Source organism: Alligator mississippiensis, chromosome 16, assembly GCF_030867095.1.
Source record: "Alligator mississippiensis isolate rAllMis1 chromosome 16, rAllMis1, whole genome shotgun sequence".
Classification (NCBI taxonomy): domain Eukaryota; kingdom Metazoa; phylum Chordata; order Crocodylia; family Alligatoridae; genus Alligator; species Alligator mississippiensis.
The window spans coordinates 410,106-434,048 of record NC_081839.1 but is presented as its reverse complement, the minus strand read 5'-3'; the positions used below and the strand labels follow the sequence as shown (position 1 = coordinate 434,048).

The 23,943-nt window shown below is 50.2% G+C and overlaps 3 protein-coding genes across 3 annotated transcripts; 1 reads left to right on the top strand and 2 right to left on the bottom strand.

The window, feature by feature from the left end:
• Positions 1-395: 395 nt before the first annotated feature.
• On the bottom strand, positions 396-10,327 carry LOC102564254 (tetraspanin-33-like). Its single transcript, XM_059720053.1, has 7 exons — positions 7,774-10,327; positions 7,395-7,452; positions 4,393-4,467; positions 3,810-3,905; positions 2,957-3,097; positions 2,317-2,478; positions 396-1,732 (listed from the first exon to the last, which is right to left on the bottom strand). The coding sequence occupies exons 2-7, from the start codon at positions 7,416-7,418 to the stop codon at positions 1,640-1,642; spliced, it is 591 nt and encodes a 196-aa protein (XP_059576036.1). The 5' UTR covers positions 7,419-7,452; positions 7,774-10,327; the 3' UTR covers positions 396-1,639.
• Positions 10,328-10,414: 87 nt separating this feature from the next.
• On the bottom strand, positions 10,415-19,249 carry TMEM38A (transmembrane protein 38A). The gene is made up of 6 exons (XM_014603481.3): positions 19,043-19,249; positions 15,012-15,168; positions 14,333-14,517; positions 13,606-13,693; positions 13,369-13,486; positions 10,415-12,684 (listed from the first exon to the last, which is right to left on the bottom strand). Exons 1-6 carry the CDS (start codon positions 19,164-19,166, stop codon positions 12,457-12,459), a joined length of 900 nt encoding a protein of 299 aa, XP_014458967.1. The 5' UTR covers positions 19,167-19,249; the 3' UTR covers positions 10,415-12,456.
• A 115-nt stretch (positions 19,250-19,364) lies between these two features.
• SMIM7 (small integral membrane protein 7) lies at positions 19,365-20,583 on the top strand. The gene is made up of 5 exons (XM_059720054.1): positions 19,365-19,450; positions 19,525-19,566; positions 19,664-19,716; positions 20,194-20,284; positions 20,460-20,583. The coding sequence occupies exons 1-5, from the start codon at positions 19,425-19,427 to the stop codon at positions 20,473-20,475; spliced, it is 228 nt and encodes a 75-aa protein (XP_059576037.1). The 5' UTR covers positions 19,365-19,424; the 3' UTR covers positions 20,476-20,583.
• The last annotated feature ends 3,360 nt before the right edge of the window (positions 20,584-23,943 follow it).

Sequence of the window (23,943 nt, the reverse complement as noted above, 5' to 3'; positions counted from 1 at the left end):
GTTCCTTGGTTACAATCCCAGGGGTCTCTTTCCAGGGCTCCAAAGGTGCCATTCTCCTTTATGCTTTCTGTAAGGAGATCCACCTGAGGCCCTTCTGCTTATTAGCTTTGTCTATTTAGGAACATTTGCCACCCTGTTGCAGCAGCGGGCAGATGGAGTAGTGCTTGCAACACTTCAAATGGGCCCAGACAGGGTTCAGGCATCCTTCCTACCTGTGTAAACTGGTGACGTGGCCCATCTGCACTAGACTTTCATCAACCTGTAAGAGAGCAAAATTACTAAAATATCTTGATTTAAAAAATATTCCAAAAATTTGCCATGTGTATAGTGACCTCTGAAATCTGTGATGCATCTCTTCATCCATGGTGGCAAGTACAAATACAGGACACAGAAGAGAGGCTGACAGAGAAACTTTAATATTGTACAAGAAACATCATCAGCACCATCCTGGGGCAAAGAATGACTTTCCCTGTTGACAAAGAAGACTTTAATGTGCCAAGCGACACAACAACTCCAATGTCAGGAGCCTCCTGTCTTTTCACTGGTGGTATGGAATTATTTTGTACAGACGGATCTCTCCTTGTCCACATGCTTGTCAGGCTGCAGAAGAACTTCTCGCTCTCAGGTATACAGTTCTACAGAATAGATGGTACAGTGAAGAGGAAAATGCCAGGAAAATGTCTCAAAGTTTCCTCAGCTGAAGGCAGCAGCAAACTTCAGGTCAAGCAATCACATTCTCAGTTACCAGCAGTTCTTTCCAGGCTATGGCAGCTTCACCAACTACAGACTTCAGATTATTTCAGAAGTTTGAAAAACTGCAAGGAAACTGATTTTTTTGAGGAGGAAATGGAGAACAACCAACAAAACAAAAACAAAATGTGGATCTGCTGATAAGTAGTGAGGAATATCTGTTGAAGTGCAACTAGAATGGCACTGTCTGGCCTGTGACAGGCGATGACAAAATACAGTCCTGAAAGTTTTGTTCTTTGATAAGACAATCCTGGTTGTAATTTGTATAGTTAAAATGTTCAAGAGGAAGATGAACACCAAACTCAGATACAAAACCTTCCAAGGCTATCCTAGCTGGTGGCCTCAGCAGAAGGGGTTTTAAAGAGCTCATGAAAAATAGGGGAAATAACTGATTGGAAATGGTTATGTCTTTAGGGCAAACTTCTCCATTCCTGTCCCTGTTGTTATTACAGGGAGTGTCACTTTTGAAAGGTTTCAGAACTTCCCTGATCCACTCTGATCCTCCCATTCAGGTAAGAATCCTCTGAGAGTTACCACAGTCCTCTAAAGCAGTGCCCTGTGAACTCACATGCAGGGATCTCTAGTGTAGGTGGAAAATAAGCAGCAGAAAATTTGGGAGAGAGACTGGTTTTGTGCAGTTCCTTATGATAAAAAAATGGAAGAAGAGAGAGAAAGTGTTGTTCCATCAGATGATGCTGGTGATGAGAGGCCTCTTAGTGTACTTATCTCTGTCTTGTGCACAGAATACACTTCACAGTATCTTTTCATTCAGTTTGGCATGAGTCACGGTCCTCTTTGGGGTATTCACAGCATTGTCAATACAGTTAGTTTTTTCTCTGTAGCCTACGTGGTGTCAAAGACCACTCTGAGTTCATCCTAGGAGCAGGTCTTACTTCTCAGGGCATCTCCTCATGCTTTGCCGTTTCTGTATGATGAAGTTGATCTGGTAGATAAGCATAATGGCCAGGGAAAAGACAAGAACCTGCAAGGGAAGAGGACACTAGGCTGGATTGACCAAGACCTGAAAGCAGACATCCATGGGGGCGTAAAGCTAGAGAGTGCTGTAGAAGAGCCCACAACATTTGCTTCTAATTTGCCTGGCCAGGGACTGCATGTCACACTGGCTTACATGGGAGCTGCAAGGGCTCAGCCCACCTGAAACCTTGGCTACTTTGTTCAGGGGTCTGGATACTATTGTTAATATGCTCCTATATTATTATTTTTACCTGTGGATATAGATGTCTAATTTTTTATGCCAAATGTAAAAACTGAGGATTTAGCTTAGCTGAACCTATTCCAAAATGAATGCATTGAAATCAATGCAAGCCTTTAAATAATATACTTAAATCAGCTTAACTCTTGTTTATATCATTTGGTTCAACTAAGTTGATAACCTATGGAGGCAAGCTAAATTGATGTGTCAGTAGCTTGCCAGTGAGAACAAAATGGATAAATCTGTCTAATTCTTGCTTCTAAGTTCAATATTTTTTCAGGAGTTTGTATTGGTTTAAACTAATTGACTTCTCTATTACAAACAAGGTCTTACTTTTGTTCAGTCTCAGTTACCTCCAGGACAAACAATCCTATTGCTAGCCCTGCAACTAGCAGCAGGTTTCTTTGTCCCCAGTTGACAATCTTCTCCAAGCAGCCCTCGGTATAAATCAGGCTCTCTGCTTCCCATGGTCTCAGATTCTGGGTCCCATAACCACACATGGTGTTGAGAACGCTCTGCAGGGAAGGAGGATACAGCTAGAGTGAGAGTGGAGCAGAAGTGGCACTTGATGAGGGGTGAAGGCACAGGTGATAGGTCAAGGTAAAAACCAGAATGGTGTCGTATGCTGCTTTGCTCTTGGTGTTCTCGTTAGCTGCATCATAGATAGAAAGTATATCTACTGGTTGGAACAGGGAACGTGGGATCAAGAGACCTGGTTCTGTTTGCAGTTCTACCACAGACTTGCTGTGCACTCTTAGACAAGTCACTTCCCTCCTCTGTGCCCCTCTTTCCCTTTCTGTGCAGTGGAGATGATGGCAAACTGCTTTGATAGCTGGATCTGAGAGATCCTGTGTAAATTCAAAGTATTACCTTCCTTCTCTTTGACTTGTTGGAAATAAATACAACTATATGCTGAAGCTTGTTTTATCAGCATCATCCAAACAACTTGGCAGTTACATTTCCCCCCCTAAGTTATAGCCAAACTTGACTTACTGTGAGAACTGTTCCTTTATCCTCTTGGGTGCAGCAGGAGAAAGGCACAGCACAGCGCTCCAGGCTGGGGTTGGAGTCTCGACACTCAAAGTAAATGTTCTGGGACCAGTCCTTGTAGGAATGTACTCCACAGCATTCAAACTGAGAGAGTAAGGCCAAAAATGGAGACCTTGGATGACTGCTGGCTTCCTCAGGGCCATAGGTGTGCACAGGACTGTACAGAATAGATTCTGAGAAGAGCTTTGAGAGCCGTTACCTGCAAGACTCAACTGCCCAGGGACTCTGTACACTCCAGCTACAGAGAGCTGTAGCCTTTTGAATGCAGCTCCCCCCCACCTAGTCTGAGCAGGGCCCAGGGCCTCACCGATGAGCCACAGGTGCATTTCACTAGCTCCCTCCATGTGTTCACGCACAGAACCTGATACTAGCATTAGGAATTTGATTTGAATGTGGCTGAGAGGCAGCATCTCTGCTCTCATGCAAGTGAAGAACAAAAATGGAAGGTTTTCCCAAACTGGTCCAGGGTGAAATTTCACCATTTCCTAGTTTCTTTGACAGCAATGCCAGCAGCAGCAGCTCTATGGCACTAAAAGCCACACCAAGAGCATTTTTCTTTCTAAGTTGTAAAGTGCGGAACAAACCAAGTCCTGGCTGGGTAGCCCAGGAGGTGATGAAAGCTGGCTGCCATGGTCCTGGCACTAGACTGCTTGTGTATTCAGGGGGCAGAAGGCTGGCATTGGCAGCCCAGCACTGGCTAGGGATAAAGACCTGGGGTCTCTTCAGTTATTTACCACCTTCTGAAATAATTAAGCAGCAAAACATAATACAAGACTAAGAGGAGTTTTGAAATTACCTTTTTCTGTATGTAATCAATGAGATTCTGTAAGTCCAGGTCATCCCGATAACTGGAGATAGCTTTCCCCATAAGAAATGCTGCCTTCTCCATCACCTGCAAGACCCAGAGATGGTGTAGTTTTCATTGCCAGCCAGGTAGATTCACAGACTTGCTGTTTTCCTCCCTCCACCTCCCAAACCCATCTGCTTCCTCTCTGCGCCCAAGGTGCTTACACCTATGAAATCAGCCCCTGGCAGGCACCTCTGAAAAAAGCAGCTGTCACTTTCTCCATTTATTTGCCATAAACTACAGATGGAGCAGGTTGATCTGTATCCTTTTTGGCAGGCAAAGGATAAAATAAAGATTATTCTTTATTGTATAATTAGCTAGCACATTCCTAGCCACCCAGTTAGATAGGCATAGGAGATGCTAAGTCCTGTATGTAAGAGGGCAAACTGAGGCTAGGATGTGGGAAAAGGGAGTGACTTGCCCATGGCTACAGAGAAAGTCTATGGGAGAGCCAGCAATAGGCTACAAAATCACAGTTTTCCAGACCACTGCTCAGGCAGAATATCTGCATTGAAGTTTGCTGTGGACTTACCATGCCAGAGAAGAGGAATCCCAGAACAGCAGCCACGATCTGGAGGATCAGTACAATTAGCAGTGTCCAGGCAAACTGTAGAATGAAAGATTGAGATCAAGACTGAGAGCAGCCCTCTCCCTTTGAGCTTTGGTACCAGCGCTCCCCGGGGCTGGGGCTGTATAGTGCGGCCCACTGAGCGTGCGCTGCTTACATCTGTGACTGGAGTGCCATCAAGACGGCCCCCTGCCGCCAAGACTCCAGTGGAAGGAGTTGGCGTCAGGGCCTGTCAGAGGCTCAGGAAGTCAACTCAAAGAACAGGATAGTAAACAAAGTTCATCTGAAAATCCAGCACAGCGACAGAGAATCCGAGGGCAAATTTACCCAGTGCTGATGATAAACACTAGGGGACCTGATCTGAGAGGAGGAAGCTTCTCTTTTGTATAGGTGACCATGCTAAATCTAGTCAAAGGGGGCTTGCTGTTGTTTGCTATTAACAAACAAAGCCTTCCAGCTACACGTTGGATTCTGTCGAACTAAAGAAGTTCCAGCCTGTGTTCATCAGGCTTGTTTCTCTGCGTTCTCACCTCTAGCATGCCTTGTGCCTGAGGGCCCCTCCTCTCCCCCCAGGTAACCTCACACCAGTACCTGGCAGTGTCACATTTGCCAACTTGCTGAGAAACGTGTACCCTGCAATTTGGAAGTAGTTGTGGAATTGAATGGGTGAATATTATTAATGGCACTTTGGGACAAATAGTGCAAATGGAAAAAGGTTGGTGCACGTGTGAAAAACAGGAGGCAGTTTCATACATAGTCATCAAGGAGACTGAACTGGCGCAGCCAGCAGTTCTTCTTTGTCGGAAGTGGAGTTGTAGAGGTGATGTTGCCATTGTAACTCCCAAATGCTGAGCAGATTTTTGAATGATCAGAAGTTAGCTAGCTTTTACATTGACTGTCTCCTCTCCTTGCTAGTTGTGCAGCTGGTGAGCTATTATTGCCTGACTCATAACAGTCAGGTGCCTCTTCAGATCCTTAAGGGACTGACCAGAATTGGTGCCCTAACGAAGGTGGAATGGGATTGCTCTGTGTTCTTTGTGGTCGCTCTGGCAGCAGGAGTTTGCCTAGCGAGGCAGTCTGAGGCACAGGCCTCAGTGTCTGTGCCGGGTCAGCTAGAAGGAAGCATCTGCTGGCTTTTCCTTACAATTTTCAGAAGCATAGGGAGGTCACGGAGGGCTCCCGTGCACCCCACAAATGTGATAGCAAACATGAGGATCCCCACAGTGAGCAGCATGAGCGAAGGGTCCGCGAGGAGCGAGTCCACAGCACCTGGCAGAAAGTGAAACCAAAGCGAACTGAAAAATCCTGAGGCAAGTCTGGTCCGCCCCTCCCCTACAAAAGACCAACGATGGATATAGGACACATGGAAGAACTGGACCAGCTCCAACAACAGCCTCCTTGTTGCTGTTGCTTTCCCTATGATAAGCCCCAAGCCCGTTCTGGAAGCCAGGTTCCTCCCCCACACTCTTCAGTCGCCCAGGAGAGTGTCCTCTCCTCACAGGGCCAAACGAGCAAAGGCTTGCACCCCGGAGTTTGTATGTACAGTTTCTGAACAAGCTTGTCCCCTTGGGGTGGAAATCCCTCTGGGTAGAGGATGTGTTGCCCTTGTGTCTCCTGCCTTCTTTCTGTGGCTCTGTCCTCTGACCCAACGATCCCTCATTTGGGCTGGGATGCTCTGTGGCTATGGTGTGTAGGAGGGGCTGAGCTGGATGTCCTGGTGGATCCTTTTAGGCAAAGATTTAGGGTGTTGTTGTGTGCAGTTGTAGGGGACTGGATGTGATGGTCTGAGAGTCCTGTATTCCTCTCTCGCTCTGTGGCCTATACATGCCAAAGCCAGAGCCACCACTCAGCAAGTATCAAGTAGTGCACTGGAGGGGAGGGGAGGGGAGTCGGGGGCATCCTAAACCAGGACTTGATGGCGTATGCTGGCCTGTGGGGGCCAGTCTCCTGTGTTCGTGGGCCAGCATTTACCCAAGGACTTCCAAAAAGGCCGTAGAGTGTCATGGGGTTGGTGAGAGGAGCTTTTCTGTTCCCTCACCTTAGGTTACTTTGCAGAAGTCTTGGGCATGGGGTAACCCCTCTTTCATCCATGTGAAATGCTGTTTGTTGAATGTTGCTGAAGGACCTGTCTGTGTCAGCTGTGAGGTATGAGACAATTACGTGGTTGGTAGTAGTTGTGCTGACTGTGCCCCACGTGTGGGAGTGACTTGAAGGAACGGCAGTGGAGGGTGATAATGAGAGCTGCTGGGCAGAGGTAATAACACAGAGCTCATCTCCGCACGTTGTGCAGCCATTGCAGACCGCCCCGCAACTAGCCTCAGGTTACTGTGATAGACAAGTGCCAGGGTGCCAAGGGATCTGCAGAACCATGCCCTCCGCAGGATGCAGTGGGGTAAACCTCACCCTTTGGGAAGTCCTGCCCCTACCCAGTCATGCCTGCTCCCCTCGGAGTCAGCCGTTGAGCAGATGGCTGGCAAGTGTCCGCTCACTGCGTCTCCTTCAGACTTTGAATGGCTTTCTAAGGCGCTGCCTCCAGGTTCTGTCCAGCTTTCCTCCTGACCGTGCCACAGACCAGGTTACCGTCTGCAGTCTTTATAGGTGCATTAGGTTTGAAGCTATTGTTAAGCTGAATCTCAACAACTAGGCCAGGATGAAAGTGAAGGTAGCTATAGTTTGGAGTCTGTGGTGTTGATGGGAGATGCCGGGTCCTGAGGCCATTCATGAGAGCATTGCATTGAGCAGACGCTCGCCAGCATCTGTTCAACCCTCCCACGCCTGATGCTCTGAGCAAGGGGTGGGGTTTTAGGTGGGATGTGGCATAGCCCAGCTGCCTCATGCTGACGCCATGGTTGGGCAGATAGCCAGCGGCAGGAAGCCAGCAGCTTCCTTAGCTTTACCTGATGAGACCCAGTTTTGCTCAAACTCCAGTTGTGTAGCTCAGGGCGGGACAGGAAACTGGTACTTACTTGCTTCCTTGGAGAGTTTGGCATAAATCCCGACTGCTACCATAAGCCCACTGGCCACCTGGGAAAGAAGAATCGGAGACAAATTCCTCATAACAGTTTTGATATAAAAACTGCCAGTGGTACACCATTTCTAGGGAAATATGAGACATTAGTACAGCCCAAGGAGAGAAACAGGAGTTGCTGTCTTCCTAAGGGAAGCTGGAGACCAAATGACTGATTTCAAAGCATCCAGAGCTCTAGTTCCCTTCCCAGATGGCCTCAGCCTCGCAGCGGGCCAGCCTGGCTTCTCACTGAGGCAGCGTTGAAGGTGAGTTTCCCCGCAGGCAGGAAATTTGCAGCCCCACCCTGGACCTGGCAGGCCTGGTCTACTTAGACTCACCCAGAAGAGGTAACAGGAGACAAACAGAGTGTATTTGATGAGCTGATTTGTTCTCATCGTTCATGTCCCGCAGTCCCTCAGGATTAGAGCGACCCTCTGTCAGCGGGAGAGTTGATTTCTTTGCTGACTCCTGCTGCCTGGGTCACGTGCTCTAGGGCGTTACATGCACAAGGGAAGAAGATTTCCAACATGTACAGTCAGGTTTGCCACATTTCCTGGTGTAAGTGACCTGCCTGTTTCCATCCCTCCTGCTGCTGCCCTCAGACAGATGAATGAGGCAAGACAAGCTACTGACCTCAGGACCGTGAACACCTTGGAAGGAGTCGAGGACAGGCACAGCGATTGGGTGAGGTATTCTTCTATTCAGACCACAGAGTAAAGGATCTTGGACTGAAACTGCCCCAGCTGCCAGCGAAGAGAAACTGAATTTGGAAAGGGTAGTGTCTGGAAGCTGGGAGTCCCTTGGGCAGAGCTCATTGCAAAGGCACCAGGCTCGCTTGGGAAGTGGAATAGGACTGAGTGCGAGTGGCGTGAGTTATGGGCTTACAGCTGGAATGGGAACCCCACAAGAACTGGCCCCTGCAGAAGGAGAGAAGATGATTCAATAAGATTAGGCTCCAAACTGAACATGGTGAAAGGTGCCAGACAAGCTTCACGTCAACCACATCATGGGGCAGTACACGCAGCAGTCAGGTTGCTTTTACTTTGCTGTTCTAGCCTGTGCATCTCCAAAGAGACCTGACCATTACTGGGGCATTTACTGACCCCCCGCCAATGTGCCATGCATCCTTGCCTCCCTGTTGCGCACACTATTGCTGATCCCCATTTGGCAGTTTTTGCACTTGCCTCTGTGGCTGATTTGGTTCATTCAGGAGCTTGTGAGTTCATGGCTTGTGGTAGAAAGTGAGACGTTGGTGCTGGACAAGAGGATTGGGATGGGGCACTCTCTCGTGGGCTGGGCTGTGGATGCCCTCAAGCTACCAGGGAGATGTCTCCCATGCAGCTCCCATATTGCGTAGTTACTTACTGTGCTTCAGACCCCTTTGCACCAGGCGGCCCCTTTGCATTGCATCCTGCTGTAGGATGAATGCTGATGTCTTGGATTTTACCATATTTACTCTATTAGAAGTCAAGGAACAATCCCCTTGCCTTACAATGGGGCATAAGGTGGGAGGCAGCTGTATCCTGTAGTGCCAAGGAGGCAGACTACCTAATCCATCTTTTATCTTGACCGCTGGGATTCCCCACTCAGCTGGAATTCCCGATGGCATTACTATCTGGGCAGTCTGAAAGAATACGTGACCTGTCGCCAGTACGAGTAAAGGAAGATGGAAGACAAAAGCACTGGGCATTTTAGGTTTTTCTCCAATGTGATGGCTTTTGCCATTTCCCTTGTAAGCTTTTTGGTGTGGGAATTTGTTTTTTTTTTTGTGTGGCTTCTCCTTCCTCTCTTGTAAAACAAAACACCCCCCCCCAACAAAAAAAAACCTCTGTGCATTTTCTACAGAAATACTCTTAGGTCTCTTTAACATGCAAAATAGGGGATTCACAGCTTTTATACCCCTGATCTTGAGCTCATTCTGTAGTGGCAAAGCCTGAAGACATTTGGGACCCTTTGGGACTGGAGGAAAAGATACTCGTCAGGGAAGAGAAAGTACTTAGAGCAGTGACTGTGAACTGCCTGAAAGGCTCTGCCACCTCCAGCAGGCAGGATGCCTACATAGTACCAGGGTCACTTTGTCAGTTAAACCTAGGGTTACGATCGTGCCAGTGTTGATAGCAGCAGAGCTATCAGATTGTAACATCTCCTCTGTAGCACTCCAGGTCCCAGCAGGCTTCTTTCCACCCCTACTCTGCTGCACAGATGCCAGAGCTGAGCCTTGGTGATGCAGGAGTGGCTACAGCGCTCACCCTGCACAGCCTCGCTTGCAGTAGTGGAGCTTCCTATCTTGGCAGCTGAACTCTGAAACTGCTCAAGACTGGAAAGCGCCCCTTGCAGGCTTACAAAACGTGCTTTCCAATACAACACGGGACATTTATTCTAGGTCTTGTAAAAAGATCAAAGGAGTACCAATTATTGGCTAATCTGGTGTTCCTTGTAGAGACAGTGAGCGCTTCAATATTTAGTCCTAGATGATAACAGCAACTGCTGAAAAGACACTTGAGTAGAGTAGAAAAAGGCTGAAGCAGAAAATCACGCACCTAGGGGTATCTCTCTTGTAGAATTCGTGTCGACAAATACACTTTAAATACATAATGGCAAATTGAAACAGAAATGTACCTGCTACTGTGTGTGTGCGTCTGCCCATCCTGGGTGAAGGTGCAAAATACACAGAGAGAGAATTTCGGCTCCAGCACAGCGAGGGAAACTATTACGCTCCCACAAAGTTCTGTCTTCCCCCAACTCCCCGCGTGACTAACGTAGACTGCACGCAACAATGGCAGTTGGTGGTTACCATGAAATCTCGTTAAAGACCAGTCCCTAGCTATGTTTCCGGACATGCTCAGCTTTGATTTACAGTAAATGTTAGAATCATGTTGTTGGGCCAGGGGTCAAACTGGTTTAGGGACCTCCCAGAAGCCTTCCGTAACTGCATTTTTGGCACTGGAGAAAGTAAAAAGAAAATGCATAGGTCCCTCCTGAGTGTCGCCTCGAGTCACTTCACAATTTTTTATTTTGTTGATGCCTGTTATAAAACAACACATTTCCTTGAATCAGACATTCCACAGAATATTCAACATATCCTGGTGCTGGCCGGAGGAACAGCAGGTTTCAGTAAAACAAGACCTATTAAAATAGAAAGCTGTCAGGCTTATTCCACTTTCCAAAGGAAGTGAGGGAAGGTCACAAAGTTAAGGCACTTTCAAAACCCAGAAGCACAATTAATTTGACTTCTATATTGGCTTTAGTCCTGTTGTACACAGACATCAGTTTAGGTTACATCTACCCGTCCCTTTTCACAAAATCATGCTGGGCAACCAATCTGCATTTATTTCAGTAATCACATTGATTCAGTTTGGGAGCAGGGGAAGAGTTGGATTTCTGAAACTCTCTGATTTATGCCTTGCCTCCAAATACCTCTTCCGCTATCCTCAAGGTCAGAGTTGCAACAACAGACCCTCCAGGTGAGGGGGACAAGATGTAGCTCACTGACAGCCCAACAATACTCCCTAGGGGCACTTGGGGCAGAACACGCCAGCCCTACCTACAGCAGCAACCCCAGCCTGGCTGGGCAGGAGATGGAGATACGCGAGCGGATCTTTGCATGACAGTGCCCAAAGCCACAATTTAAAAAAAGAAAAAAGATCCTCAGTGCATAAGTACAGTCTGAAACCAGTTTAAACCCCCAACTGTTCAGTGAGCAGGACACGGCAAAACTGGCTGAATCCTCAATTAGCCAAGCAAGGGCATTTTTTGTTTTACCTTCTGTTTCATTTGTCTTCTTGATTAAGGCCCTTCTCACAGGCCAGTACAACGGCCATGAGGTTGTCTTTTGAGGATTTGCAAAGAATTTTCAGATTTTCTCAGCTGGCATGCTGCAGTCAGTTAATCTAAAATCCATCTCCTTGGTCTTTTAAAATGTTAATTTAAGAGAAAAGGAAATGTTCCTTCCAGCAGAGAGAGAATTTAGGCCAGTTCCTCGTATACTATGAACATTTAATCACCAGCAAGGATGAGTGTCCAGCTGTGGGCTTTTCTCAAATCTGCCCAGTTGTGTAAATACAAATTCACAGCTCCTTTTAAAAACCAGCTTTAGGCCCAAGAGTTTGGTGCCCTGGCTATAATAAATAACAATAAATAACTTTACATTTACATAAAGTCTTATATCCCACAGGATTAGAAACAAACTTCAAGCTATAGGGGATTCACTTCACTTCCAAATGACATGCAGTCAGCTCTGGAGTGGGACAGGAGTCGTTAGCAGTACACAGCAGCACTATGCAGCAGTTCAGGACAGTAACTGTAGCAGTATGTAGCACTTAATCATTGAAACTGTTACAAATATAGATCAAGATAAGGAAACTAAAGAGAAAGGTTATATACATTAAGAACTGCAAGGGGAATTTGGACAAGCAGGATGAAATACCCAAAGTGGAATTTGGCCAGGACACCAAGGCTGATGTCCTTTAATGCACATGGGACAAGCCATATCAGTCTGAGGCCTTGCATCATGCTACCTTGTAGCCATCCTACCTGCAGCAGTTGAAAAGCCTGAGCTCAGCTTCAGAGACAACCGGCCAGTGCTAAAAAAAATCTAATTTCCACATGCTTGCTGCCTGTAGGCAGCCCAGGTCAGTTAAAACTTGAAAGAACTTGTAAGGTGTAGGAATACAAGTTAGCCCTTGAAAGAACGATGAGTGTGTGAGCAAGTGGGAGGCAGAGGTGTTAGAGTAACTGAACATGCTGCATCGTGGTTGCTGATGGGATTGGAACTTATGCCCAAACGTCAGCCTGGCACAAACATAAAACCTCTCTAAAGAAGGGGCTCAGACAAAGAGACAAGAGGCCATGAAGCTAACAGTGGGACTGAGTGCACAGCTGAAATTTGGGAACCTCTGTGGTAGTGTCCTGGCTTCCACCCCTCTCCTCTGGAGCATCAGCGAGAAGAAGTGAAAGATATGTGAGGTCACAGCTCTGAGGCGTTCTTTGCTGCCATGTTCACTGTGCGCAGCGGATTTTTCTTATTCAGCCTTTTTTGCTTTCCGTTTCCTCGTGCCTTCATTGAGCTCCTCCCTAGATTTTGCAGGAGGCTGAGGAGGGAGTGCAGGTGAAGCATCGTGGGAACCCTCACGATGGTCGTGATGGTGATCGTCACGCCCACCGGAAACAGAGCCAAAGAGAACTGGACAGATGAAGTCTTCGACGGGAGCAAATGGCGAAGCGTGAGAATGAGTTGCTGTCATGAACACCTGCCATACAACAATGGAGACAGGAAGTTACTGATCACACCTTTCCACAGCAAAATGGCAAGGGGCCCACTCCTGTCCCTGTCCTTTGGTAAGTGGAATCAGTGTTGCTGATGGGCTTGGGTCCTCTTGTACTTGGACCCCATTCCAAACCTCCTGAAAAATCAGAACTAAACCACCGGATTCTCAAGCAAGCCAGCTCTAGTGGGAACAGCAAAGGCCTTCAGTAACAGTGAGGGGATGGCCAAAAACTCGGTCCAAGAGCTTGTCCTAGGATTGATCCTGAAGGGTAGATAATGGAGTCCTTGTACTGCCATTTTACTTCTCTAGTGAATTATAACCTTGTTCTCATTGATGAGACCATATTCAACATTTCATCATTTTATGAATCTTTCACTTGCAACACACACTGAGCAAAACACAAACTGCACTTGAAAAACCTTGAATGTTAGGAACTGTTGCATTGGATGAAATCTGACTGAATTAAACAATATCCTGGAACTGGGAGTTTGATCAGCTCCCACAACCGGACTGTACTCCTGTGGCGATATCTTCCCCATCATCCTGACTTCAGATCCCTGTTCATATATGCCGCTGCCTGCCTGATCCATGCCCCTGCGGGAATGTATATCCCTTCTTTCCCTCAGTTTTATGCATGCTTTAGCAGAAAATCTACTGTAAACTCACTTTGCAAACAATCATAAACATGGTGAAGAAGAAGATGAGGTTGGCCTTAGAGATGGGGAGCCAGTGAGTTTGTTGCAGGGTGAAGAAGATTGCTCCATACAGACTAGCTTTCGTTGGGCTAAAAAGGAAATGAGGAAGTCTTATTAGATACAGCTGGTCAGGAAGAATGACATGAGGAACAAAGGTTGTGGGTAGCCCTGATTTCAGTGCGAGAGAATCTGCAGTGTAGCTACTTACAAGGACATATGCAGAATTTCATTTGTTTCTGGCTTCCAGACTCCACGCAGCAGCTGCTCAAAGTTAGACATCAAGGCAACGCCAGAACCTGTGGAACCATGAAAGCTGAGGCTGTGAAATGGTACTTCCATTCGAGTTCATTTCCAAAAGAACCAAGACAGTCCTAGGAACCAGGATTATGCTGATCAGAATAAAAAGGTTATGAGACTCGTTTCTGATTGCAACGAGTCATCCTGGAACCAACAGCAGAGCGAAGCTCTGTAAGTGTTGCCAGATGTAGGGACCCCATCCTAACTGGCATGGCTCTGACGGCCCACAACCTTTCCTAGCCAACGCTTCAAGGAAAAGGGACCTAGACCATCGGCCCTGGATAGAAACTCCCTGAAAAATGTACAGGTGAAAGCCGTGGGTGGCAGAGCACAGGACGGGGAACAGAGAGCCCCTGATTGGATCCCCAGAATAGCTCAAAGTGGAGCCTTAGGCAAGTCACCCTCCTCTCCACCTCAGTTTCCCCATCATTAAAATGGGAACCATTACAGTTACAAATGTTCAGTGAGGATTAATTAATTGTTGCATTTGGCATCATAATAACCAGGAACCAATCGACTTCCTCCCTTTACCTCTACTGAGTGATACAAGGCAGTGCCTCTGCTGCAATCTCAAACTCTCCTGCTTCCATGCAGGGGCTGAATGCACCACCTGTCTGCTTCACCATCTTGGGATTTACCTTTGACCCATCCAGTAGCTACCATAATGAGCCAACCATCATGGTAATGGTGATGAGCATGGTGGACTCCAACAGCAATTTTACGAACTCTGACCACCTCCTTCATTGCCACAAAGATAAGCTTCACAGGGAGAAAGCTCACACACTTGTAAAAAAGGTTCATGGGGCAGTAAAATATCAAATACCTGGAACAAAAGCACAAAAAGTTCAGAGACATACCTGTTTGCCCTGGCCTGGAGTAAAGGACAGGCTAGCAGCAGCAGTCTGCACAGGGCACCAAAACTCCCCTTTCTTACTGAGAAACTAAACTTCTGGGTCACTATTGCTGAATGTTGCAGCCAGTCTAATATTACAGTCTTAAAAAATTGCCTCTGAAATTCCACTGAAGTGCTGGCACTTCCTTTCAGTGCACTCCATGCTGCCTTGAAGACTGCTTGTGCCCAGGGCCGGTGAAGGGTTTACTTTTTTGTGGGGGGAGATGGGGAGCACAATCCATTTGTAGCAGTGATGAACTGAGATAATTTACATTTGAGAAGACTCCAGGCCAGCTAGTAAAACTTTTCTTAGGTCAGCGGTCAGATGAATTGAAAATCAAGCCCAGGAATACAAGAGACTTGCAGACTAATCCATACCCCTCCCTGCCTAATCCCCTTGTGTTGCATCTCACAAGTAAACTCACCAGACTGCTGTGGCTAGGAGCACGCTGGAGTTATTGCTGAAATAGTCAATAGGTGAATCTCCAAGTAACAGATCAGCAAGAATATAACTTCCAAAGCAGTAGAGCATAGCACAAAGCCAGGAGGCAAAAGGGCTCCGACGGGACATCTCAACAGCTCCTGTGAAACAGATCCAGCTGAGAAGACCTATCCTATACGCACCACAATCCCCGAGACCCTGACCAGCTAAGATAGTCGGGTAGCAGGTCACAGGACACCTGTCTTGGGGCTTGTACCAGCATCACAGGAAAAAAGATTGACTTCTGTACCGTCCCTGCATAATCCCAAAGAAAGCCCTGGTGGAATTTATTTTGAATAATAATCTACTGCACGACTCCAGACATATGACAACAGTCACAGAAAAGGAGGGCTGGAAGGAACCTCATGAGGTCATCTAATCCAGCCCCCTGGTCAAGGTAGGATCATCCCCAAGTAAGCCACCCTGACTAACCATCAGTGTTGTGTTATTTCTCAAGCAGTTTAGAGGACTGCACGGAAGATTATAGCTCATCTCCTGCGACTCATTATAGCAAAAGCCCAGTCACTTGCTAGCCTTATCTGTGATAATGGGACATGACGAGATGATTTTTCCCAATATGATGTAATTTCAGCCAGACCTGATTTTAAGCAGAAAAATACCTCCAGGGTTTATTCCCTTGCTTTCAGCTAGGAAGAGAGATCTCTCTTGTTAACTTCTTCTTGTTAAATGCTCTTTCAAATCTGTTGTTTTGTGGGCATCACACATAAGTATGTTTAACTGATCTTTTTTCTGATGGCTTATATTGTGCCAATAGTGTGTTCCAAGCTTCAGGGATTGTGCAGTGACAAAGTTCCTATCTCAAGGTGCTTAAATCAGTCATATAATCATAAGTAGACAGAAAATAACAAGCAGAAATTTATTCTTGGTTTTCTGCAACAATTGACAGTTCAGAAGGGTCAGGATTGGTTAGTTCTTCACTTTTTGGTAGTTTGCCTTACATAAAAATCATCCAGAGGCAGCGTATTGTTGCCCCTCTGGCCAAGTGGCTATTGAGATTCACAGCCTCATTTCTGTTTAGCTGAAGCCATGTAACTCCACATGCAGAACAGGCACATCCAACTCTTGCTGCCTCTAGATCAGAGGTCAGCAACCTGCAAGTTGGATCCAGACTGTGAAGAGGTAGGATAGGATCCAGCCTGCGGTGCCTGGGATCAGCAGCACGCAGTGGTGTGGGGACTTGCTGTGCCACGTGCTGCTGAACCCCTGCGTGACGTCCCTGCACCTGGGACAGAACACCGGTGCAGGCTGGGGGCTGACTGGCTGAATAGCAATTCTGCAGAAAAGGACCTGGGGGTGATAGGGGACAAGAAGCTGAATACGAGCCAGCAGTGTGCCCTTGTCCCCAAGAAGGCTAATGGCATCCTGGGCTGCGTTGGTAGCAGCATTGCCAGCAGATTGAGGGAAATGATGATTCTCTTCTATTCGGCACCGGGGAGGCCACAACTGGAGTCCTGTGTCCAGCTATGGACTCTCCACTACAGAAAGGATGTGGACACATTAGAGGGAGTCCAGTGGAGGGCAACGAAAATGGCTTGGGGGCTGGGGCACATGACCGATGAGGAGAGGCTGAAGGAAGGGGCTTATTTAGTCTGGGGAAGAAAAGACTGAGGGGGGTGTAATAGCAGCCTTCACCTCCCTGCAGGGGGTTGCAAAGAGGATGGAGCTGGGCTGTTCTCAGTGGGGGCAGATGGCAGCACAAGGAGCAATGGGCTCACGCTGCAGCAAGGGAAGTTGAGGGTGGATATTAGGAAGAATTTTGTCATTAGGATAGTGGTAGAACATGGGAACAGATCACCCAGGGAGGTGGCGGGCTCTTCATCCTTGGATGTTTTGAAGACCCGGCTAGACAAAGTTTTAGCTGGAACGATGTGGTTGGGGCTGGTCCTGCTTAGAGTAGGGGGGTGGAATAGATGTGACCTCCTCATGTCCCTTTCAACCTTCATTTTCTCCGATTCCCCCAGCCCTCCCTGCTCCGTGCTGAGGGCTGTTCTTTCACCCCATTACTGCAGCCTGCACTTAGCCTTGCTGCCAAATTCCAGCTCCCCTTTGCCAGTTGGTGACAGAGGTAAATGGAGGCTACAGTAGGGGGGCACCAGAGTAACCCGTGGCACAGAGCAGGGAGAATGGGGGTGCTGTGGAGGGGATCAGTGGCCCACAGCAGCAGCTGTTACACACGGTGTCCTGCTGCTCTTAAAGGTTGCCTGTGCCTCTAGATTAATCCGTGTGCATTGCTGGTAACGGGAGCTTCACATTCCTTTTCTGTCTGTCTCATATTCAGGACAGGCTTTACTTCACAGTTACTACTCAGCCACGTAGGAACAGAAGCTGGGAAAAGGGCTGTTTGGTAGGTCTACCACCTCTACCTTATGTAAAGTGAAAATGTCTAATTTGTAATCGGATATAAACTGCAGCGTTTAACCTCAGTCTCACTGAAACTCTGCCAAACACACTGCATTTTAAGATTTAACTGTTAACAGTTTTTCATACGTAAACTTCTTTATTCCTTGAAACTTGACTAAATGGTAGATATTGATAAGAAATGATCATAAGTGTGATAGCAATCTGTGGGTTTTAAAATCTATCAAATTGCCAACAGCTAATCCCCTAGAGCAGCTGTTACGCTCTGTAGACACCAGAAGGAATGATCTGATGTTTTTTTCTGAAACTAATATCTCTGGCACTGTCTAAAAATAAAACACATACTGGTACCACTCTCCCCAGTGCATTAGCCTCAAGCCATGAACCGTGGGGGAGCCCCGTACCACCTGGTCTGCTCTTTCACTCGCAACCAGCTAAACCGAAAGGACAATTCTGAAGCTTTAAGGTCAGAGAAAGGTGCCAGGGGAGAAGGCTCGGTGGGATGGACAGGGTGTTGGAGACCTGAACTCAACCCCAACCTTCCCGTTTGATCTTGGCAAAGTCATTCAGGTTGAGCGGTGCTGTCGGTCTCATCTGGGGACCGGGTAGACGGCAGAATCCAGCTGGAGAAAGTGAAAACTGAGCAAGCTGAAGGCGAGAACAAAGAGCTTGTTGGGATGGAAGAGGCCCACACCGTTTAGGAAGCGCGGCATCGCCCACCCCACTGACAAACGAGAGTTTTATTGTAGCCTTTTGCACAGACGCAAGGGATTTCTACGGCCAAAATGGAAGAACCAAGCAATCGGGGTAGAGAAAAAGTGCTGTCTGAGGGTAACGCGGCTGTGGAAGGAATCAAGCGCTGAATCTGAATTTAAGAAACACGACGGTATGTCTCAAAACGGTCGGGTACTTGGCTCTTGCCTTCTGCTCTCCATTTGCAAGCGTGTTTCCAAACCTCTAGTCTTTAGGAAGCGGTAAATGAATGACTTCTCTGCGTGGGGGCAGAATGGAGGAGGAGGAGGACTTCAGTAGGCCTGTTGGGAGCAGGTCCCCTGGATTAAAGGGTGCAAGGAACTCTTCGTGGAGGTTTACTTTGCCTTAAGACTTATTGCTGCCACGTGCAACGGCAGCCCCCGAGAAGGGAGCGTGTCCCCTTGCGCTTCGGACCGGTTTTGCCGCATCAGCACGACCAGCTGCGCGGCCGGGCTGCCTGCGGCGCCTCGGCCGGGGACGGCGACGCCAGGCATCCATCCGGGCGGGCGGGCTGCGCACCAGGCGCCTGCCCCGGTCGCGTTCAGCAGCCGCGCGCGTGCGCGTGCCCCGGCTAGGGCAGCCGCGCACCTGGCAGCGAGGGTCTCCGTCTCCGGCCCGCCCGCCCCTGAGCGCGCCCGGGGCACGGGGGGACCTGCCAGCCCCCCCCGCGCGCTCGTGGGGCCGCGCAACTCCCGCGTGCGGGGCTGCTCGGGCCCGCTCCCCCCTCCGCGCCGCTGCCGGTGCCGGTGCCGGTGCGCGGCGGGGCGGTCCCGGGGGGCAGGGCTATTTCGGAAGGCCCCGCGCCGGCCTTACAGAGGCAGGAGCCTCGCGGCGCGGACTGACCTGGCTCGTACTTGAGGTAGAGCACGGACACGATGAAGTAGCCCAGGTCGAAGAGCGGGAAGACGGGCAGGCTCGCGAAGGCGGCCGCCAGCTCGCCCGGCTGCAGGAGCCCCGACAGCTCCATGGCCGCGGCGGAGCGCCCCCCGGCCCGGCCCGGCTCTGCGCTGCTCTGCGACGCGCGCTCCGCCGGCCCGCAGCCCCGAGGGCACGAGGAGGCGGTGCCGCCCCGCCCCCTGGGGGCCCCGCCCCGCCCCGCCCCGCGCGCTATGGGGCGGGGCCGCCTGCAGCGTCTCGTGGGCGGGGGGCGGCGCCACCTGGCGGGCGAGCGCGGATTGGCAGGCAGGGCGGGGGTACTTCCGGTTCCGGTGCCGCGGCCGCCACCATGATCGGGGACCTGCTGCTTTGCGGGTACCGGCCGGCCGTGCAGGCGGGGGGGGGATGGCGGGGGGCGGGCCGGGCTGACGCGCTGTCTCCCCCCGCAGGACGCTGCTGATGAACGCGGGCGCCGTGCTCAACTTCCGGCTGTGAGTGCGGGGTGGGGTGGGGTGGCGTGCCGGGTGCAGCGCGCGCTGGCTGGCGGGCGGGCGGGCGGGGGTGCAACCCTGTGTCCCGTCCCGCCAGGAAGAAGAAGGACACTCAGGGCTTCGGGGAGGAGGCCCGGGAGCCGAGCACAGGTAAGGGCGGCCCGCGCCCAGGCGCCCGCTCGCGCTGCTGCGCGCGCACTGCAGCTCCGCCCCGCCCCGCCCCGCCCGCCCGCCCGCAGCCCACGGCCGGACCGACAGCGCGGTCAGACGCTGCCGCCCCGGCCCCGGCCCCGGCCCCGCTGGGTGGGACACGCCTTCCTTTCCTTCCGGACCAGCCCGCCCCGGGCCCATCGCGTGGCTCGTGCTTGCGCCACAAAGGCTCCTCTTGCCTGCCGGGATGGTGACGGGGAGCCGCTGGTCACGGGTCTGGCCGGTGCGCCGGCTTGCCCTCGCGCTCGCGTCGCCGAGCCCCTCCCTACCTGCGTTCTTCTCTCGCTTCTTTTTCTCGGTGGTCTTTCCCCTGGAAGGCGAGGACGGCGTTGAGTCAGCGCCGGGAGCGCGTCAGGCGCCGGCGTGGGGGTGCCCCGCGATTCAAGTAAACGCTTCTCCTCTCCTCTTGCTTTCCAGGGGACAACGTCCGGGAATTCCTGCTGAGTCTCAGATACTTCCGAATCTTCATTGCGCTCTGGAACATCTTTATGATGTTCTGCATGATTGTGTAAGTAGAACTGCTGCACGTGTTGCTTTAAAGGGGCAAAGCTACTTACCTTTGTCACCCGGTGAGACTTTTCCTAGTGTATTTGTAGTTAAAACACCCAAAACCTGAGCCAGGCCAGCCCCGTTGCGCAGTTGTAGCCAGCTGTCACCTGCTTCGTCTGTGTTTCATCCACTAGGTTGTTTGGCTCTTGAACGGCATGGAAGCGTGTACCGGGCGCAGGTGTTCTGTTGTGGCTGGGAAGAGGCTTTCGGCTGGAAACGTGACCGCTTAAAGTAAAATGTTGCAATGTTTTCAAAATACCAGTGTGGAATTCTGTGTTTTCTTTCTTTCATGAGAGTACCTAGATGTTACAGGGACAGGACACGCTCGTGCTTTTCAGCAAATTGTGAAAGGACGTGGTTATAAGAACAACATAGCATACTGTCAAGGGGCGGAGGGGCACTTTCATGGCTAGGTAGACCCAAACTGACCCTCCTGGACACTCGCCTCACCTAGATGTTACTGACTCTTTGGACTCTTCATGTCTCAGAACAGGGTCCCATCAACTCTGAACTAAGAAAAAACACCTTGGACCACACGCGCACTTCTTGCTTGCCGGCCTGCATGCTCGTTGTCTCAAGTAGTCTGGGCCGCCGCCTTGATTCTCAAAGCACAGCTCTGCAAACGGCACTGGTGGCCAACAGCATGATGCCTGCTCGCTATCTAGTATTATAATATTGTTTGCCTTTTTTTTTAGATTTTTTCTTCACTCATTTGAAACTCCTGGTCTTTTCCTGCCTTTGATTTCAGTCTGCCAGTATATAACATGGTGTATATATGCAGCATTTAAAGAGACATTTCTCTTGACCAAAAGACAAATTTTGACATTTATAAAAGGCTGTTTTCTTTTTTTAAGTGAAGCAAGCTGTTACAGTGCAACTTAATAGTTAGACCAGCCATTTGCTGCTTAGTTTTCTTTTGGCCGCAGCAATGACCTCAACATTTGGGTGCTTGGGGGGCTACCTAATGAAGAAATAACTGCAGAGGAGAAAAATACTGTTTGTTACATCAAAGACCATAGTTGTCTGTAAACTGTTCCAAAGACACTACCTGCAGACTTTTTGAACATGAAGTTAGTAGTCCAGGGGCCACCAGAATCAAGTAGTCTTCTAAAGTTGGTAACACACATCCTTATATTTGAAATGAGGAAGAACGCGTGCTCTGTGCTGTTCCATTTACTATAAAAGGGGCCTGGAGGCTCAGGAGACGTTCCAAGAAACTTGTGGGTCAAAAAAGAGAATTCATCATCAACAGAGGTAACAAATACTTAAACCAACTTCTAAGTGTTCTGATGACGTAACAGATTGAAAAGAAATAAAAAAATACATGTTTTCAATCTTTTTTTTTCCCTTGCATTTTCTTTTGGCTTTCCACGTTGTTTGGTAATAAAGTACTCAAGTAAACATTTGGTTTAAATTTGAAGAGTGGTGTTTGTCAGCCTGCTTTTGAGCTGTTATTGCACTGTTTTGATACCAGTTCTATTGTTCATGTTTCTTTTTGTGAAAAAGTGATAAATGTAATTGAGGACTTATAGAGACTGCAATTTAAATATCAGTTAATTAGATGGCAACTAGTTTTATCAAGTGGTGCGCAAAATGCCAAAGCGCATCCTCAGCTTCATACATCTAAAACAGTCAATACATGTAATGCAATCAAGCTTCTTCAATCAGTGTTGATGATTGAGTGTAATTGAATCTTTGGACCAGTGCTAGAGCCTTCAAGAAAAACAGCTCAGCTATGGCAGGGAACGTGTAACTAAGCAGTAAGAACACGTTTATCTGAGGGTTAAAGCGGGTGCTGTCTTGTTCCTACTCTGAGCACGAGTCAGCTTCATCCTAGAAGAACTTTGTTTGCGGTAGACTGTCCTGTAATTATGACTGGCTTCCCCTAGCATTTATTTTTATTAAGTTGATATTGGTGTGCCTCAGCCAGCAACTTTGACTATGGGCTGACAAAATAAATAGGGAAGGAAAGGGGTGGAGGGTGTGGGTGTGGGGGAAACATTACCTGACCCCACTTCTATGTTTCTTTTTTTTAAGCAAGCATCTTCAGTCACGGGCTCTCCTCTGTGAGCAGCTCATTGCCCGCTAGGCACTTTAGCTCCTGGACTGGAGAGGGATTTAATGGATTGTACCTCCAGTTCAGTCAAGCGTCCAGTTCTAGGCAGGAGCAAGCATGCAGCCGCTGCACAAGCGCTGTGTGCTCACAGCCGTTCAGGTCTGCGAAGAGATGCTGTCCCGTATTACCTGAAATGCTGATGTCGCTTGGGAGGGTCGTTGTAAGCCAAAGGCACAGCATAATCTACCTGGGAGGATTGATGGGAAAAGATCTTTGTAGAAATGCTAGGCTAACTCTGAGCCCCGCCTTGTCTATTATCTACTTTGATCTCTCTTGTGCTGTATTTTATCCCTTTCCCCATGCTTTCTGTTGATACTGTTTACCCTTTATTTCTGTATTTAATCGTTTTCTAAAACAAGATGTAAGTAAGGATTTGAGTATTCACTTCCACATGCCTAGAAATGCCCCTCCTCCAAGGGGAGAGTTCTTGTACTCTGGGGGGGGGGGGTTACTGCGGGAAGGGAAGGCAAGGCAAGGCAAGGTCCCGGCAGCGGGAGGAGCCAGGGCAGTGCCACGGCGTAGCTCTCTGCATTCGCCCTCTGTAAAGATGTGGAATAAGCTGCTTCAACCCCACTTGCTCAGTCACTCCCCCGCGGGGGTGACGGGTGCGTCCGGGCCCGGCGCCCCGCATCCGACGCGAGCGGTGCCAACCCGGGGGAGCCGTGCCCCGGTGCAGACGGAGCGTGGCTCAGGCCGGACGCGGAGTCGGGGCCAGGACGACGGCGGGATCCGGCCGCGCGTGGGCAGAGCTCGGCGGCTGCGCCAAGCCGAAGGCAGGGTCGAGTTGCACCTTGCAGACCGACTGCAGCGGAGGCGCGCTGCTCGGGGCCCAAGGGCTGAGCGGCCGCTAGTTGTGAAGCGGGTCGCTGCTTTTCCCGGCCGTGCCGCAGAGGGGGCGCGAGCTGCCAGGGAGCAGCATCGCCTCGCAGGGGCGGCCAGGCCGGCCTCGGGCCACGCACCAAGGCGCCCGCTCAGGCGCAGCGCCGGGCCGGGCTCGAGCGGGCCGCAGCGGACGCACGGGACCGGCCTCGGCCTGGGCCCGGGCCCGGGCCCGGAGGCAGCAGCAGCGGCACCCGGCGCTCGAGGCAGCGGACGTGCTCCCCCGCGGGGCGCTGACGGCGGAGAGCTGATGCGGCGCCCGAGCCGGGCGGGCAGCGCGGAGCAGGCCCCGCCCCGCCCCGCCCCGCCCCGCCTCAGGAGCGCCGCGCCGCGTCGTGTGCGCGGGGGGCGGGGCGGGGCGGGGCGAGACGAGGCGAGGGGTGGCCCCGCCCCCGCGGGGGGGCCACAACTGAGCCCAGGGCGCCCCGCCCCCCCGCGCACGCACTGGCTCCACCCCGTCCCCCGCGCAGGCGCAGTGGCTCGCCGGGCGCGCGGCCGCTTTGCCCGCCGCCGCGGGAGCGCAACGTCACAGGCGCGCCGTGCGTAAGGGCGTCGGGCGTGGGGTGTGTCCCATGGTGCCCTGCGCGGGGCTGGCTCCTGCCCACAGTTGAGTTCGGCCCCGA